Raw genomic sequence first — 20,676 nt, forward strand, 5'->3', positions numbered from 1 at the left:
GTTTCCCGCTGCAAAAATGTCTTGTTTTTCTATCAGAATCTTACTTCTCCAATTTCTAAAGCTAACAATCTTCGATGTTCAATTTCGCCGTTGAAGGAACTAAGCTCTCTTATGAGACCACCAGATTCCTTGACCCATGACCCAAACTGACCCACCTCCTGCATCGATCCTTCTGTCGACTTTGAGGAAAACTCACCTCACGAGTAGTGCTGAACTGGACTGAAAGTCTCCGACCGCTGTCTCACCGAAAATCCCGAACTATCCAAAATAACAAATACTAAGTGAACAGTTGGAATATCCATCTTGACAAAGGGTCCCACATAGGGTAATAATCCATTTTACCCTTTCTCTAATTTGGGTCAAGGCCCAATTCCAAATCCATAATCCAAAAGGTCCAAATATACAAGGCCCATAATTGTCCCAATTTTCCAAATTGGGCCTAACTCTTTAATTGGGCCTCACCCTAAGGTCCATTTCCATATTTGCCCAAAACAATTCTATACAGAACGTCCAACAAAGGCCCAAACTACACTGGCCCAAAGGTGGCCCAATCCGAAACCCAAAACGCAAAATCCCATCAGAGGGCGTATGTTGGGCGTACCCATCTGGTACGCTAGGTGTACTCCGGCTTGCGTTGACCACCATCGGGGTGGTTGACTTTGTACACTGGGGGTACAACTACTTATGCGGGGTGTACGCTCGTTAAGTCCAAAATCAAGATAAGTGCTTAATGGCTTAAGCACTTAAGCCCATATCCCAGATCTATTGACTAAATGAACCTCAGAACCATAAAGTCTCAAACTTTAAGACTTTGGACGTTCAAAAAGCCCTTAATAGATGGTCTTAATCCATTAAGACCTTTCTACGAATTTCATAGGACACTTCTAGCCATTAGGACATCATTTTTATCATTTAGAACCCTTCATATGGTCTGAAAGGATAGCTTAACATGTTCATAACATAACATGCACAAACTTGGGACTTTTTGGGACAATAAAGGTGACATAAAGCTATTAAGGTAAGATCTACACCATACAAGCATAAAGGCAAAAGCTTTTTTATCTCCTGGAGCTTCTAGAGGACAAGATAATCTCAGATCTTCAAGCTTGCTTCATTTCTCCAACAACTTGATGCAATTTCTTCTTCTTCTTCTACTCAAAACACACACTTTTAGCTCGTACACTCAAAAGGAAAGTTAGGGTTTGTGGAAAATGGCCAAAAGCTATGGAGGTTGAAATGATAGAAGGTTATGAGTGCATAAGGTCACTTATATAGCACCCAAACCCTAAATATTAGTGTTTTCTCCTGACGGGAGTACGCTCAGTGTACACAAGTGTACGCCCAACATACTAAGGCATGCCTAGTACGCTCAGTGTACCCTTATGTATACGCAACGTACTCCGCCTGATCTAAAATTGTGTTATTAGTCATTAGGGCATCTCATGACTATATTCTCCCAACCCCAAAGACTAAAAATGACAATGATAATAATGAAGGAAAGATTTGAAAATACCTACAAAATCTTGGGATGTTACAACTCTCCCCCCACTTGACCTATATTTCATCCTCAAAATCGGCTGTAGCAAACAGATCTGGATAATGCTCCCGCATCTCGTCTTTTGGCTCCCAAGTCCACTCGGATCCCTTCCGATGCTGCCACTATCCCTTTACCAGAGGTATCTCCTTGTTGCGCAGAACGTTTATCTTCCTTTCCAATACCGCCACCAGCTCCTCAACTTAATTCAGGCGTTCATCGACCTGAATGTCATCCAAGGACACCATCGCATCCTCGTCCAATATACACTTTCGCAACTACGAAACGTGGAAAGTGTTATGAATCTGACGGAGATCCTTCGGAAGATCCAATCTATACGCCACCTTGCCAACCCTAGCAATAATCCGAAACGGTCAAATAAATTGGGGACCCAACTTTCCCCTCTTCCTGAAGTAGATCACACCCTTCCAGGGTGAGACCTTCAGCAATACCATATCACCGACCTGAAATTCCAAATTGGATCGGCACCGGTCGGCATAACTTTTCTACTAACTCTGAGCAGTCTGCAATCGACGTCTGATCTGTTGAATCTTCTCAGTGGTCTGCAGAACCACCTCGATCTGTCCCATGACCCTGTGGCCAAGCTCACCCTAACATACTAGGGTATGACATCTCCACCGATATAATAGCTCGAAAGGTGTAGCACCAATGTTGGAATGAAAGTTGTTGTTGTAGGAGAAGTCTGCAAGGGGTAGATGGGAATACCAGCTGACGCAGGCCCTCAATATATCCTCGAGGGTCTGAATGGTTCGTTCACTCTGTCCGTCTATCTGCGGATGGTAAGCGGTGCTGAAATGAAGTCTCGTGCCTAGTTCCTCATGGAACTTCTGTCAGAAACGGGAGGTGAATCGAACATCACGGTCTCACATAATAGAGACCGGCACCTTGTGACGAGCAATGATCTCACGGAGATACACATCGGCTAACTTCTCGACCAATGAAATCTCCCGAAGCGCCAAAAAATAAGTGGTCTTGGTCAATTGATCCATGGTCACCCATATAGCATCATATCCCTTCGTTGTCCTCGGCAACTTGGTAATAAACTCCATTGTTGTAACGCTCGTAAATCAGGGCTAGTCAATTTAGAGACGATAAGCGTCAAAAAATGACTTTTTTATAGAAGATTATTTAGGATGAATAATCTTAACTAATTTTTATTATATGTTACAAGGATTCCGTACATATAAAGAACGCCGAAATCCGAGTTATAACGGTGAAGTTATGACCTGTCGAAGTTTCGCGACAAAACCGACACGACCCAGCACGATCCAGCGCAACGTAAATAGTGAATTTAAGGTAGATAGATATCTATCCTTAGTGATCTAAATGAGAGTCAAATATGTCTTTGATAGTAGTCCAACGATAAAAAGACAGACGAAAACGGAGTTCAGATGAAGGAGTTATGAATTTCGAACGGAGTTTTCCTGTCCTGGCCTACTAAAGATAATATATAAGTAATATATTTATAATATATTAAAAATAAAGTCAAAATTAGCAATTGGAGTCTAAACGAAAGTTGTAGAGCATAATCTCACCTACGCGTCGATATAAAGAACGTCGAAAACGGAGTTCGTATGCGAAAGTTATGAATTTCTGAAGTTCGGGGCGCGAAACCCCAAAACTGTCAGATACCATGACGTGGCAAGTCTTCTGACACCTCCGGGAGTCCCCCAGATGCAACTTGCAATGACGCATGCAGTGACGACCAAGCCCATGACGTGGAAAAAGGTGCCACGACGTGGCAAGGGCAGATTCTGCCCTATAAATAGATTTGAAGGGCCAGCCCAGTTTGGTTGCTCATTCTCTCATCTCTCACCCATATTACCTCAATTTACGTGCAAAGAAGTACCCCCGAAGCCCCGTTATCATCCCGAGACTCAAAGCAAGTCCCGAAGATCCCGAAGAGCGTTATTCCCGAGCCGAAGCTCTGCCCGTGAGGAGCCCGGTTTTTGTGAAGATCTCCCAGATCTACTAAAGAATACTATTTCTGCAAGTCGTAGTGTTGTCCGATCATCTTCTAATCAGGTGAGTGTATAGTCACTTTCATCTTACACATAGATATGAAGTATTTTATAAAATACGCGCTATGTGTATATATATTGTTGTTTATATGTGTGAGTATGTGGTCATTTTCTTCTAACACATAAATATTAACTATTTGCTATGAAATACATGATATGTGTATAATATAGTTGTTTATATGTGTGGGTGTATAGTCCCTTTCATAAACACGGGTATAATACAAGTATTGTTTGAATGTATTAAGTATATGTTTGGGTGATTGTGTGGTTACTTTCTTCTAACACATAAATATGAAGTATTTGTTATAAAATACGTGCTATGTGTTTATATATTGTTGTTTATTTGAGATGAGTGTGGAATGGATGTTTTATATAGTTTTTAAATGAGTTAAACTGTATATATATTTTATATCTACAAATATGTTGGGTAGAACATGGGTAGATGAGATAGTTGGTATGTGATAAAATGATGAGGTATGAAAGATGATTAAGAATGATTTTTGTAGATGCACCAATTAGAGAATATGATAATACTAGCAGATGTGCTTAAGAATAATATCGGTAGATGCACCAAGTAGTGAATGTCGTAATCCTGGCAGATGCGCTTATAGGATAATCCTTGCAGATGCGCTTATAGGATAATGTCGGTAGATGCGCCTAAAAGAGAATGTCATAAACCTGGCAGTCACGCCTCATAGTGTATGACGTAATCCTGGCAGAGGTGTTTAAAGGATGATGTTGGTAGATGCGCCTTATGTAGCAATAGATTTTGTGCTGATTCCTTAGGTTAATCCTTAGCAATGAATGAATGATGGGTAGTTGAATTCTTAGGGTAAAATCCTAAGAAATAAAGAAGATAATAGGGATGGGTAATTGGGTTGATTGTTTGATGGTTGAATATAATAATTATATTATTGTGGATTGAAAACCTTATATGCTCACCAGGCTCCCAAGCCCCTGACCCACTCAGTTTTCTTTGTATCACAGGTATCGATACGAAGATATATTTCACGGAGAGATTAAAGGAGATGTAAAATCTTTAGTGTAAATAAAGTAAGTTCTGTTTATGCTTATGTGTCTGTATCGGAACATGACATCCCGATATTTTGTTATATAATGAAAATACATTTCTTTAAAGAAATGTTTTGATAAATCTTTATCATATTTTGGGAACAAATTCTGCAACTGTTTTCTTTAAAAGATTACTCTGATTTTAAAAACCAAACATAAACAAATCGGTCTTTTCTGGCCGAGAAATTGGGGATGTGACAGTTGGTATCAGAGCATTAGTTTAAGCGAACTAGGAATTTTGTAGGAAATTTCTAGACTTAAACATAGAATGCTAAGTAATGATCGTGAGGAGTGTGTCAAAAATTTGTTAGGTAGTACACCTAAATTGACACAAGCACTAGTTTATTTTAAGAAAGTTGCCTATAATGCTTTTATCTGCTAGATGTTATTTGTTGCCATATATGATATTATTTGTTCGGATCTATGGTCTGTTGCAGACTGGATCTGGAAGCCTTATGTGTGTAGGATTCTAAGCATACGTCTACGAATTTAGAACTAGCATGTAAACGTTTCGGAGTGATAAGGATGATTTGAATATCTATCGTGAATAAGGATCTAATTTCACCTTATTCGGTATATAGATCCAAAAATGGTTAGAACAAGAAGTGGAGTTGGAAATGCTGATGAAAACAGGAATGAACCACCAGTGATTGAGCAAATACCTGTCGTAGCAGCAGCACCTGAGCCGATAACAATGGTTGGTGTACAATTGATGATTTAGACAACGTTGGATCGTCAGCTGGATGAAACGAGACGTCTGCTTCGACAGAATCGTGAAGAACTGTCAATTCAAGTGGAAGAGCCTGAATTAAATGAAGGGCACTCGGAAGGAGGAAACATCAGTAGATCTGTTGGTCAAGCCAACCCACCGATAGTTAGGCAAAACAACCAGAATGGAAGGAATGATGGAATGGGATGCAAATATAAGGATTTTTCTGACTTGCAAACCATCGACCATCACTGGAAAGGAGGATCCGATCAGAGTTATGGATTGGGTATCGGAAATGGAGCTAGCCTTCATGACGTGTGGTTGCAGAGACAAGTTGCAGACCACTTTCGCAGTACGTCAGTTCAAGGGTGGGGTTGTTCGTTGGTGGGACACTCTGGGGAAGATCCTAAGCCCTAATGAGCCACTAAAACTGACCTGGGCAGAGTTCTTGGTGCAATTCAGGAGCAAGTTCTGCTCGGCCCAAAACCTGCTAGAGTTGGAGAACAAATTTCTGATATTAAAGAAAGGCAGCATGTCAGTGGATGAATACACTAATTCCTTCACAGACAAGATGGAGTTTGCTTTGCGCATCGTCCCAGACGAACTGACAAAAGTCGACCGGTACGCAAAGGGACTCCCTTGGGAGTATGCGGTGCTAGTGCGTCAGGCACCTACTCTAAAGGCAGCTATTTGGGCTGCCAAGTCTGTTGAGAATATGATCAAGGGGAGGACTGACAGTAAGGTTGAAGTTGGCGAGAAGAGAAAGTTAGAAGGAACTTTAGGTTCTAATGAGAAAATAAAATTCTCGAAGTATGGAGGAGGAGGAAGCGATGAGGCAAGGTGGTGCGATAAGTGCAAGAAGAAGCACTCAGGAAAATGTGGCGCGGAGGTTACATATTTCAAGTGTGGAAAGCATGGGCACTACGTCGATGAATGTATTTTCAACAAAAAGGTGTGTTACGAATGTAACGAAGAGGGGCACTTCAAGCAAGACTGCCCAAGGAAAAATCAAGCAGCAAGGCTAGAGGCGCCGCCAAAGCTAAAGGCAAGAGCATTTCAGATGATCCTTGATGAAGCAGATGGCAATGCAAGGAATCAGGAATGAAGATTTTATATCCACGGATCAAGTTAGGAAGTAGCAATGTGAACAGTAACTTATGGTGTAGCCTATTAAAGGCATAGTATAGGGTGAACTTGAACTTTTGTGTAATAGTTTCAAGAAAGTAATATAAACCCTAGTTTTGTTATCTGGAGAGTTGAATGATTGTATGATTTTCTTTTATGGTGACTTGGTCGACTGCGAGACGATACTTGGGACGAGTATGAGTAAGTGTGAAAGGTAGTAGATGCATATACTACCGGAAGCACAGGAATCGCACTTGGATAAGGGAAAGTCACAAGGTTACCAAGAAGCTAGTAAATGATTCCATTTTGTTCAAGTGTCTCATTACCATTGTTTCGGTAATGACTAGTTAGATGGTTCTTGTTCCGACCTTAGTGGTCATATCCAATTGGAGTCCGACTACGGTGAGTATGTTACGTTGCTTGGAGAACCTAGTTCGAAGTAACATCGGACGTAAGTCAGAGATTGAAGTTAATGCGATCATTGGTATCACACTCGTTGTTCATAAAGTTTGTAGCTAGAAATGCTACATGATGAAATGTGATTATATCACATTAGAATATGAAGGAAGGTATATTCCATTCTGGAATTTAACTTTAAAAAGACCGAGTCTAAGCGTCGCATCGTGCGATGAGAGGTCAGTAGAGCACGACCCATCGGTCTGTTACAATAGATAAAGGAAAATATTTATCCTAAAAAGAAGAAGGAGTCCACAATAAGGACTTATTTGGTAACTCGAAGGTTACGATTGAAAGTACAACATAGTACGATAAGCAGAGGCAAGATTGAGCATCGTATGCGATCAAGAAATCCATAGAGTTAAATACTCTTTTGACGAAACATAGAAGTTACGGTTATTACCTAGGATGAAGAGATAGTGTATGGAATCATTATATAAGTTCTATTTTCGTTAATGATTCTGGGACGTACTCATCCTAATGGGGAGATAATTGTAACGCTCGTAGATCAGGGCTAGTCAATTTAGAGACGATAAGCGTCAAAAAATGACTTTTTTATAGAAGATTATTTAGGATGAATAATCTTAACTAATTTTTAGTATATATTACAAGGATTCCGTACATACAAAGAACGCCGAAATCCAAGTTATAACAAAGAAGTTATGACCTGTCGAAGTTTCGCGACAAAACTGGCACGACCCAGTGCGACCCAGCGCGACGTAAATAGTGAATTTAAGGTAGATAGATATCTATCCTTAGTGATCTGAACGAGAGTCAAATATGTCTTTGATAGTAGTCCAACGATAAAAAGACAGACGAAACAGAGTTCAGATGAAGGAGTTATGAATTTCGAACGGAGTTTTCCAGTCCCGGCCTACTAAAGATAATATATAAGTAATATATTTATAATATATTAAAAATAAAGTCAAAATTAGCCAATGGAGTCTAAACAAAAGTTGTAGAGCATAATCTCACCTACGTGTTGATATAAAGACCGTCGAAAACGGAGTTCGTATGCGAAAGTTATGAATTTCTGAAGTTCGGGGCGCAAAACCCCAAAACTGTCAGATACCACGACGTGGAAAGCAGTGTCACGACGTGGCAAGTCTTTTGACACCTCCGGGAGTCCCCCAGATGCAACTTGCGATGACGCATGCAATGACGACCAAGCCCACGATGTGGAAAAAGGTGTTACAACGTGGCAAGGGCATATTTTGCCCTATAAATAGATTTGAAGGGCCAGCCGAGTTTGGTTGTTCATTCTCTCATCTCTCACCCATATTACCTCGATTTACATGCAAAGAAGTACCACCGAAGCCCCGTTATCATCCCATATACCTGAAGCAAGTCCCGAAGATCCCGAAGAGCGTTATTCCCGAGCCAAAGTTCTGCCCGCGAGGAGCCCGGTTTTTGTGAAGATCTCCCAGATCTACTAAAGAATACTATTTCTACAAGTCGTAGTGTTGTCCGATCATCTTCTAATCAGGTGAGTGTATAGTCACTTTCATCTTACACATAGATATGAAGTATTTTATAAAATACGCGCTATGTGTATATATATTGTTGTTTATATGTGTGAGCGTGTGGTCATTTTCTTCTAACACATAAATATTAACTATTTGCAATGAAATACATGCTATGTGTATAATATAGTTGTTTATATGTGTGGGTGTATAGTCCCTTTCATAAACACGGGTATAATACAAGTATTGTTTGAATGTATTAAGTATATGTTTGGGTGAGTGTGTGGTTACTTTCTTCTAACACATAAATATGAAGTATTTGTTATAAAATACGTGCTATGTGTTTATATATTGTTGTTTATTTGAGATGAGTGTGGAATGGATGTTTTATATAGTTTTTAAATGAGTTAAACTGTATATGTATTTTATATCTACAAATATGTTGGGTAGAACATGGGTAGATGAGATAGTTGGTATGTGATAAAATGATGAGGTATGAAAGATGATTAAGAATGATATTAGTAGATGCACCAATTAGAGAATATGATAATACTAGCAGATGCGCTTAAGAATAATATCGGTAGATGCACCAAGTAGTAAATGTCGTAATCCTGGCAGATGCGCTTATAGGATAATCCTTGCAGATGCGCTTATAGGATAATGTCGGCAGATGCGCCTAAAAGAGAATGTCATAAACCTGGCAGTCACGCCTCATAGTGTATGACGTAATCCTGGCAGAGGCGCTTAAAGGATGATGTTGGTAGATGCGCCTTATATAGCAATAGATTTTGTGCTAATTCCTTAGGTTAATCCTTAGGAATGAATGAATGACGGGTAGTTGAATTCTTAGGGTAAAATCCTAAGAAATAAAGAAGATAATAGGGATGGGTAATTGGGTTGATTGTTTGATGGTTGAATATAATAATTATATTATTGTGGATTGAAAACCCTACATGCTCACCAGGCTCCTAAGCCCCTGACCCACTCAGTTTTCTTTGTATCACAGGTATCGATACGAAGATATATTTCACGGAGAGATTAGAGGAGATGTAAACTCTTTAGTTTAAATAAACTAAGTTCTGTTTATGCTTATGTGACTATATCGGAACATGACCTCCCGAGATTTTGTTATATAATGAAAACACATTTCTGTAAAGAAATGTTTTGATAAATCTTTATCATATTGTGGGAACAAATTCCGCAACTGTTTTCTTTAAAAGATTACTCTGATTTTAAAAACCAATTGTGATCTGCTCCCTTTTCTGGCCAAAAAAATCGGGATGTCACAATCGTGATCTGCTCCCATTTCTGTCACACCCCAAAACCAATAACGGCGGAAACGTTATGGGGCGGAGGACGTCATGTAAAGTATCACAACACGGTATAATAGTAAACAAGCAAACAATATCATCCATTGTATTAAATATATAATTTTAATACAAGCGTGTTATGTACAGTTATAGACACCAAAATGTAAATCAAAATAATAAGATGAGTCTTGAATGCGCTCCATCTTCTCAAAAGCTGGCCTCGGTACCTGTCTACTGATGACCTGAGAATACAAGTTATTTTGAAAGGGTTTATCAGCATTAAAGCTGGCGAGTTCATAAGTATTTAGTGTTGGTGTTTGTATCAAAATGCTTGAACGTGATTTTGACGTACGAGTTTGTAAACATTTGTAATAAAAGTATATGAATGTTTGTAAGTGTTTGTAAAAGTTTGTAACTCCTAGAAAATCCTATATTTTCTACTAAAAGTAGCCTTCTACCAAGGCATAACTGTTTTGTAAGTTCGTTTCTTGTAAAAGTGTGAAATTTTCCCAAGTGTAACTATCATTATCAAAATATAGTTTGTACATTAATGTTTAAGTGAAATGATCACTAAATATATGAAAAGGGTAAATTAATGTAGTACTGTAGTGTTGTATTATAGCAATTACTGCTGTACTATCTACCTTACTCCGGATTTATATCAAGGTATTATTTGATTAATTGTACCATACTATCGACTAGGAAACACGACAATGTAAGTCGTAAAAAGGTATGACGTTTTGCACCCGCAGACCTGCAGGTCCGGCTGTAGCTAGCAGCAAGGTGTAGGATAGTCAATCCAATATAGATCTATACGCAAACTCACGCTCTCCCTCCAAGAGACTCTGGCTACAACTCGGGCCATGACATTGAAGGCATACTCCGATACAGTGTATCATATTTATGTTAATGTATTCGTGTATATGTAATGTATTGTTACTCGTTCTAGTATAGTTGTATATCTTCTCTTTCTAGTATAGTTGAATATGTTCTCCTTTTAGTATAGTTGTATATGTTCTCCTTTTAGTATAGTTGTATATGTTCTCATAGTAATATTATGTATATGTTCTCGTAGTAATAGGTACTGACTCATAAATGAACTGACTTCTTGTATGATTCGTGGAACTACAATGATAAGTAGTATAACCCTAAACAATACCTATTATTGTTTAATAGTAAATTTGAGGAATGACTTAATGTACTGAACTGAGGTATAAATCTTTATGTCTATGCATATAAAAATAATATATAAGTAAGAATTTCAACGACATTCGGACAAACAACCGGGTACTTTAGGACCACAACCCAACGAGGACAGGAAGTAAAGTGGGTTATCTCTCCTAAGTCCTTCAAACCTTATTTATATAACTATATATGTAGTAGACATGGTTTTTAACAATATATAAGTTTAAAAACATGTAAAATAGTATGATAACAGTTTAAAGTCATTTGCTTGATAAAACAGTTTAAAGTATGAAAAATCTATTTGCATGTTGGTTATTATCACATGTGATTGATCGAATAACTAACATGGTTCAACTTGTATCCCCCCCCCATAAAGCATTTAAAACATTTATAAGTATTTCAAAGGTTAGTTAAAGGGGTATGAACTCACTTGCAGTGAGTGAATTGGATTGGAGTGTCGGATACGGTGTTAGGTGACAAATGAAGATTTGTACACACACCCGAGCCTAGTTATCATATAATAAAAAAAATATAACTAATTAGCCAAATTCTAACTAATAAATCAAGTTGGGACACTCTAGAACATGAAAACACTTTGTTTCAAGTGTTAAAGATCACAAGGGTTGCATCCAAGTGTTTGTAGGGCAAGGCTAGAGTGTTTGGAGTTCAAGGGTAAACTCCGTTGGAGTTTACAGTTTTCATGACCATTACCCAAGGAGTTTACGGCAGTAAACTCAAGGGTTTATGGTCGTAAACTCTACACTTTGTGACCATAAGTTATTTTGAGTTTTTACAAGTCCTTTAAAGCATTTCTACTTGGTGGTTAGGCCTTTGGAAGGGATTAGGGCATCATTACACTCCATTGAGGAGTTTACGGCCCCAGGGTCATTTCCTTTTGGGTTTTTGGGTTTACTACCGTAAACCCATATGGAAAATGGTATTGTCATGTTTTCAAGTCCTTAACTCATCAAGGTAGTTGTCTAGGTTAGATTTTAGGCCTAAGGAAGGAATATGGTCCATATAAGTTCACTTTAGGGTGTTTACGGTTTTGGTAGATCCCCAAACTGTAAACACATGAAAATGATGGACTTTGGTGTTTTTCAAGGCTTAAACACATCAAGGAAAGGTTTAGACATCAAACTAGGGCTAAATAAGGGACTTAGGCACACTATGGTGCCTTACTTGGTGTTTATGGCCCAAGAACATTCTTGGACCATGAACACCTTTATCCTTGTGTTCTTGGTATATTTTCTTGATGTTAACATGTAATACAAGCTTCATAAGACTCAAGGATTGAAGTACTTACTATAAGGAAGCTTGAAATGAGCTAAAAGTCTAAGAACACTTAGTGTGTGTTCTTGGTGTTCTTGGTGTTTTTGGAAATCTAATCAAAACACAAAAATGGATGGATGAAAAGATGTACAATCACTAGATTAAGTGTTATACCAACTTAAAATGGCTAGAACACTTACAAGTTTGAAGATCTTGAATTAAATATTCGATGATACTTGAGATGGTTTTAACTTGTGTTCTTGAGAGTAAAAGTGAAAAGTGGCTAGTTTGAGGAGTAAATCATGCTTAATGCATGAGTTCACGGTTTTTGGGTGATTTTTCGGCCCAAACATAAAAGTTTGGCCGTGAACTTCTAAGACACGAGGTGTTTGCAGTTTTGAAATTTCAAGACCCGAGACGGCACTTCCATTCACCCGTTCGTTTAAAGAATAATATTAAAATAATCAAACAAACTTTAAATTTGCTAAAAAAAAGTAATAATGTAATTGACTTATAAATTGAAGTGATTGACTTTTAGGGTTTGACCGAATGAAAATTTCGGGTTGTCACAATTTCCACATGGGAATCTCCAAAAGCTAAAGTTTGTCATGCGACCTCTGATGCTCGGCCTTGACCATCATGCAGGTCAAGCACCTCTCGACGTACCAAGCAATCTCTCGCTTCATGCACGGGCACCAGTAACTCAAACTCAGATCTCGGTACATCTTGGTGACTCCTGGGTGAATAGCGAAATGAAACTTATGAGCCTCTTCTATCACAATTGATATTGCCATTTTATACATATTTTTAGGCAATATTGATTTAAATTTTTATTATTATTTTGATTATTTACATAGAATTGTGATACTTATAAGGATAAAATGTTATTTGCAGCCAAAGTGAAGGATTTTCGAAGAGAGGGACCGGATTTGACAATTTATGGAGCATTGGAGACTTGAAGTATTAAATATGAAGAAGATCACGGAATTTATTAAAATCACGACGTGATCCATAAGGTCACAATGTGGTCTCAGGTTTTTCCAGAAGATAAGTACGCGAAGAAAGAGTCCTTGCCGAACACGATTTACTCAAAGATCACTAGGTGAATCATTTGTCACGACGTGATCGTGGATTTTTAAGATAATATAAATACCTTCACCCATTACGATTGGAGGGAATTTTGTCTGGCTTAGAAGGGTTCTTAGAGACGAAATTCAGAAGAAAAGAAGATCTGGAAGCTGGTTTTAACACCAAGGAAGAAGAAGTTCATAATTTGGTTTATAGATTGTTACACTTAAACATGTCTTTGATTATAGTTTCGTTTGTTTAGCTGTTAGTATGTCCAGCTAAATCTAGTTGCTTCTGTTAGCTAGATGAAGCTGGAACTCATGGTTTTAATGCATTAGATTTGTCTTTACTTGTTGGTGATATGCTTGTGTTGATTGATTTTACCTAGCATGCTTTAGTTAATGATTTGATTGCTTTAAATTCTTGTTCTGTGTAGTTAGTGAACACAAATCTACATGAATCTAAATACCTAATAACAAAGTGAACACTAGTTTATTAGAGCTAAGATCAAACCAATCTTAGATAAGTAATTGAATCATTAAATTAAACTGTGTTAGAGAACTCATATGATGACTGTAATTGTGTTTTGATTAATCAATCTTTCATGGCTACAATCTTATTTAATAATTGATTCTGTGTTAACTATTGTATGACCATACATAGATTTACATGAATTGATTAATAATTATTAGATTTAGAACTAAATTGCTAATACTTCTTTAATTGGTAACCAACAGTAATAGTCCTAACTAATGCATAACCATTGAGTGAAAGCAGATTCGAACTAACAGAAGTGTTCTGTTTATTGATTAAGTTTTTGTTAAAGAATTAAGTTCATTTAAACTTGCAAAATCAGATAAAAACCCCTATTAGCTTGTTAATAATTAGATTAATTTAGTTGTAAATAGATTCATTAATAACACCATTCCATGTGTTCGACACCCAACTTACCTAAACTATACTGTAATCTGACTAGGTATACTGCCCATAAGTGAATAGTTAGTCTAAGTTTGTTAGGTTATAAATATTAAAATTTGTGGGTACTTCCGTACACATCAACAATCTGCCTAATTCCGCCAGACACCGGAACCCATACCCGAACGCAGTGGGTCAACAACCCACGACTATCTTGAACAAACCGGGTGATCTCGCCCCTGATCCTCTCAAACTTCCAATTTTTCTCTCACACTCCCTCGGCCTGAGCCTCTCTGATCAATCCCGCTAGTGGGGAGTCCATAAAAATCCTCAAACATGATGTCGGAACAAAAGATACAACCGACTTGCGGCTCAAGGCGTCCACCACCGCGTTCGCTTTACCCGGATGGTAAAGGATCTCGCAGTCATAATCATTGACTACGTCCAGCCACTTGTGCTGCCTCATGTTCAGGTTCGGCTGATCCATAATGTGTCTCAGGCTCTTGTGGTTCGTGTAGATGGTATAGCAGACCCCATAGAGGTAATGCCTCAAGATCTTGAGAGCGAACACCACCGCCCCCAACTCCAGATCATGTGTGGGATATCTCGTCTCATGCGGCTTTAACTACTACGACGCGTAGGTTATCACCCGTCCTCTCTGCATGAGGACCGCTCCCAGTTTGGTGATGGATGCATCATAGGAACCAACAAAATCCTCAACTCCCTCCGAGAGGATAAATATTGGAGCCTCGTATAGCTGCTGTCGAAGGGTCTCAAACACCATCTGTTGCTCAGGGCCACACCGGAAATCTACCCCCTTCCCGTCTGACAAATGAGGGGTACCCTGCTAAACCCAGAAAACTCCTGATATCTGAGGGAGATCTTGGGACCTCCAATTGCATAATCGCCTTGATCTTGGCCGGATCAACCAATTCTTATTTCTATTGTCATTTAGTTGTATGCTGCTAATTAATACATGGAATATATTACAGAATTAACAAATGATATCAACCTAATATTCATAGGTTTTTTACTATCTTTGAAGACAGTCGGTTGATTTGTATTTTGTTAATTAAAGCATTATTTCATATATAAAATTGTGTTGTGTTTGTTTTTAATTTTGCATTTAGTGTTTTGCTTTTATTTAATTGTTTGTTTGATCTAATACAGTTGGCAGATATTCTTTCATTTTTCTCAGACTTGCAAATCAAGTGCATTCTGTCAGAGTTGTATACATTCTGTAAATATCTAGTGCATTTTGGAAACTGATGTTTGAAGAATAGTCCGTATAATTGAAAATGATTCTTAGCAACAATATTTATCAGAATATATTAGTATTTTTGTTAAATTTCGATGTTTTTTATTTCTAATTCTTATGTTTATTATTTAAAATAAATGTTATTTTTTAACCATTATTAGTTGTATTCTTTCAGAATAAATGCAATTTTTGTCCATAATAGCATTCTTTAAGAATAAATATAATTTTTAATAATTATTAGTCATATTATTAATCATTATTGGTCGTCTTAATAATATCATTCTAATAGAACGTTAATAGTATCATTCTAATAGAATGTTATTCTGACAATATAAAATCGGCTATAGTTAAAAATTATTTTAGAATTAAATTTGAATTAATTAAAAAATCAGAATTTTTAAATCAAGAGAATTAATTATCTTTAAAAATCTAAAATTTTCCTTTTTTAAATTTATTTCAATTAACTAAAATACCCTTGTAGTGAAATTAGATGGTATTTTCAATTATTTTTAATTCAGTAATATTCATTAATCATTTTTTTAAAATAACTAAAATAATTGGTCCACAATTAACCCTATATCCACACAATAGATAGTTAGAATACAATAACCTAGTCACCCTTGTAGTGAAATTAGATGGTATTTTCAATTATTTTTAATTCAGTAATATTTATTAATCATTTTTTTAAAATAACTAAAATAATTGGTATACAATCAACCCTATATTCACACAATAGATAGTTAGAATACAATAACATAGTCTAATGATGGCATGTCAATCCATTTGACTCTATGAAGTTTAATTGATTGTGGATGACATGATTAAAAAATCACTTGACCTGCTTGCCCAATAGAAGGAAAGTCCAATTTAACTTTGCCGATTCTTTATAGAATAATCCCAAGAATACCGACTTTAAAATTTTAAACAGCTAAACTCAGATCGAGCCCATAAAGAAGATGAAACATGATTGTATAAAATTTCATGCTTCCTTCGATTCAAAAACTCAAAAAGTTTTTTATTGCTTTTTTTAATTCTAAATTAAGTAACGTTTTTTTAACAGAAAAACTTAATATGTAAATTAAGTAACGTTTATTTTTCCTAAATCAAGTAACGTTAATACATCATGCAGAACTTAATATATAAAATTCCGTACATAGAAATTTTGGCTAATGGAGACAGGATCGTTGATTTAACAAACATCAAAGTCATTAGAAGTAAAAATATATTTCGAAATCAATAATATTACAAGTAAGAATCTGTTGATACAAAGTACAAACAAAGAACTAAACATTATGAGTTCGAATCACATGTCCAGCCATGGAAACTTGAAGCGCTTCCTCTTCATATGCCCTTCTTTCCAGCTCTTCCAATCTAGCTTTCTTCTTCACTTTCACAAACATGGCTACCAATAGTAACCCCAAAAGAAAAGCCCCAATCCCTGCCCCAAATGAGCTTCCAAACACCACCTTCCACCGCTTTATCTTCTTCCTCTCCGGCAATAATATTGGTGATTGTACCACCAACCCAAAATGGCCTTGGCTCCTGGTGCCACAAATGTTTGGCGCAACCTCTTTTTCAAGTGCCACCTTACCATCGTCTCCAAATGTTGCACACATTTGTATCCTACCATGTAACGTGTTGTTCTTTATCATTGTGTAATTACTAAAATCAATTTTTATTCCATTTACTTGTGGTGACTGAATTTTGACCTCAAATTGCACATTAAACTTTGCATCGTCGACAGCGTTATATGCTAATAACCCTAAGACAGGAGACACAAGTTGATAACCTACTAACTCATGGTAATTATCATAGTAAATATTCGACCAATTGATTCCTAGATTTTGTGTTACTACAAGGACTCTTTCTACATATGGATGAACATCCACACCAACTCCCAAGTGAAATTCTTTGATACTTGCACCATACCTCTTGAGGCTTCCACAACGATACTTCACAGTGCTCACATTAACACCTGTTAGATTTGATGGCAAATGAACGTTGTATGACATGCCTGTTTTGAAGTTCTTGTACGACTTGAACGTGTAATATCGAATTGCAAGGTCGAGGAGTCTTGTGGACTTGATTCCTTGAGCTTGGATCGCAAATTTTGTGGGTAATGCCAAGAAAACTAGAAGAACCCAAGTCAAAGAAAGATGATTAGAGCCCATTAACTCGAGGACGTGAATATCTGGACAAGCTCTTGCTTTCTCATGTTATGTTGAAAAGAGGAAAGTAGGGTTTGTCTATGGAAGTTTTATAATGTTAAATGATCTAAAAAAGGTTTGAAGATCATCATAGGACTATAGGAGTGTTGAGAGAGAGTAGTCTTGTGGGGTTGTAATACTGATTATTGTTTGTCAAAAAGGTAGTTGCTTTTGAAGGGTGTGTGGTGGTGGGTCGGATGGTGAGGTGGGCAACTGCTAAAGAATTCTTTGCATGGGGTGACAGTTGTAAATGTGTAGGCGTGTTATAAGTGCGGAGATAAACAACTTCAATTAATAAAGGTGAGGCAAGATCTGAATCCTATTTGATTTTCTTTCGGGTTTATTTAACTTATTCGTATTATAACTTACCAAAAATTTTGGAATTAGAGAATTTTGTTGTTGAATATTGTCTAACATTATTATTTTTGAGCATCTATACTTCTCTTATAAACGAATTCATATGTGTATCTAAAAAAATATCATTATCATGTTTTCTTCTTAAAATTCTCTCATGATTTTGAATTTTAAAATATAGGCAAAAGTAACGAGTTGAGGTTGGAAGAATGATTTGTTGTAGGGGAGGTTGTGGGATTCTAATGATTGTGATTTGGTTTGTCAAAAAAGCGGTGGGCATGGCGTGCTTAGCCATTTGACAATGGCTCCCATCTGCAATCATATAGTGTGTGATTTTGATCAACATGTTCCTCATATTAAAATTAATATTTTTACTTTTGTCAAATTATAACATTGATGATTAATTATGTTATATTAAGTATTATAAAACTACAATCCAAACAAGGAATTTAATCTCATCAGGCTTTCCTCCACTCCCAATTGCAGAGATCCGAATATGAATGTATGTTGATTCCGAATCCAACATAAGGAAAGCAAATAAAAGCACCATAGTCCATAGGCTTCAGCTTTAAGGTGTCCTACCTTTTAAAAAAATATGGACGAAACTTTACCCAAGTCAAGCTCATCCAATTCCTTCTCAATGGAGGTGGATCAAATAATTGAACCAGGGACCCCATTGACTTCATTTAGAGGAGGTATATGAAGAGGAAGTAAGAAGTATTGAAAGGAAAGGCGCCAATGTAATTTAAAATGAAAGATTGCGGTTATGTGAAACAAGATTGGACCAAATCCATCAGCCTCTAGTCACATACAATTCATCGGCATCCAAGAGACTTAAATGGAATGCATCAACATGTATCTTTTTTTTTTAACAACAATTCTCATTACCAACCAAAAACCAAACAAGAAACTGGAACAACAACAATCTTCTTTTCTAATCTTGGGTCACTTTTATTTTGATTATGTTGTGAAAAATACGTCACGAAAGATAGTGAGGTTTTATATCTATGTAGGATCCAATTGTGGTTATCGGATAGTGGATTGGTATATCGGACTAATAATCCTAGTCACATATTCTTTCATGGTCAGTATTTCAACAAACACAACCAAATATTATTAATGGAAAACTAGCAAGAAGCTAGCACAAAAAAACTTACATAAAAATAACCTCTAGAAGATTAAAGGAATACAAAACTATCTTGTCAAAAATTAAATATTTTCTAAAACTATTTGGGTGGAAAACAATATTAATTGGTATAATGGGACAACCAAAAAACCCAAATTGTAGCAAATATCACAGCAATCTTTTCAGAAAATCCAGCTATCGACCCACATTCTTCTGAATGCTATCCACCACAATGCACTATAAGAAAATGTGATATGTTTTTTCGGAACTAGTATCATACAATAGACACATAATATACTCCAAGTCAATGCCTCGAATGACCAAATTATCCCTAGTTACCACTCTTTAAAACTCTTCACAGAAGCACGTTAGCTTAATTAGGATTGTACTTCATCCATCAGGTAGCATTCGGACTTTGGGGCAACATCATGTCATGAATAGAGCTCTAGTAGAGCTAACCAAGAATTCTTCCATGGATTCCAAATCCCAAATCCATTTATAAACGAATATGTAAGCACAGTTGTATCTACATCACGGATCATATTGTTGAATAAAGCAATTTGGCTCCCCCTCTCACCGGTCGGTGCCAATCCCAAACACCACCACTTCCATTCAATCTATCTTTTGGTTAATAAATTACCATTATTTTCAAGAGCGAATAACCGTTGAATTCTAACTTTCAAGGAAAAGTTACCACATCAATTATCAATCCATAATCTAGTTTGACTCTTATCTCCAAGCCTTTTTCCAGGCCTTAAAATTAATAATACCTTTAGAATGAAGCTTTATACACGAAACAACTATATTCGACCAAACTGTGGAACTTTTGACATCTTCGTCATTCAAAAAAACGTCTCTACTATCATGCACGAAACGACTTTAACCCATAAAGCATCATCATTAATAGCAAATCACCACCGCTATTTTGTAACAAAGCCACATTAAACACATGAAGGCTTCCAATATCTAAAACACATTTATCTTTGGAGGATAACAGCACATGCTAATTCACCTAATTACATTACTCTTGAAGAAAATTTAGAGACGATTCTTACACAACTTCAAGAACCCTTATATCATTAAAAGATTAAGAGTCAAAAGGTTTTCCTCAACTTACAATATAAATCTCACTACAGGATTATGCTTAAGATACCTTAACAGTCTTAAAGCAATAGGTAAATGAAACTTATTAGGCTTATGCATATACTGACTTAATACTTGTACAGAATAAGCAATATCTGGTCTAGTAATAGTCAAATAAATAATCTTTCCAATAAGTTTTTGAAGCTTAGTTATATTTTCAAGTAAAACACTATTATGATCATTAATGACAAGATTTGATTCAAGTGGAGTTTTTATAGGTTTAGATCCCAACATCCCAAACTCATGAAGTAACTATAAGCAATATTTTCTTTGAGACAGAAAAATCCCATTAGGAACTTCTACAACTTCAATGCCTAAAAAATTATTTTGGTTTTCCTAAATCTTTTTTCAGAAATTGGAATTTAAGAAAATATTTTACCTTATTGATCTCGAATTCATTATTACCAATACAAAAATATCATCAACATAAACTAATAA

The 20,676-nt window shown here is 36.6% G+C and overlaps 1 protein-coding gene across 1 annotated transcript; it reads right to left on the bottom strand.

Moving 5' to 3' along the window:
* Positions 1–16,691: 16,691 nt before the first annotated feature.
* Positions 16,692–17,579, bottom strand: LOC111902440 (uncharacterized). Its single transcript, XM_023898270.1, has one exon. It carries the CDS (start codon positions 17,577–17,579, stop codon positions 16,692–16,694), a length of 888 nt encoding a protein of 295 aa, XP_023754038.1.
* Positions 17,580–20,676: the final 3,097 nt, after the last annotated feature.

Source organism: Lactuca sativa, chromosome 6, assembly GCF_002870075.4.
Source record: "Lactuca sativa cultivar Salinas chromosome 6, Lsat_Salinas_v11, whole genome shotgun sequence".
NCBI lineage: Eukaryota > Viridiplantae > Streptophyta > Magnoliopsida > Asterales > Asteraceae > Lactuca > Lactuca sativa.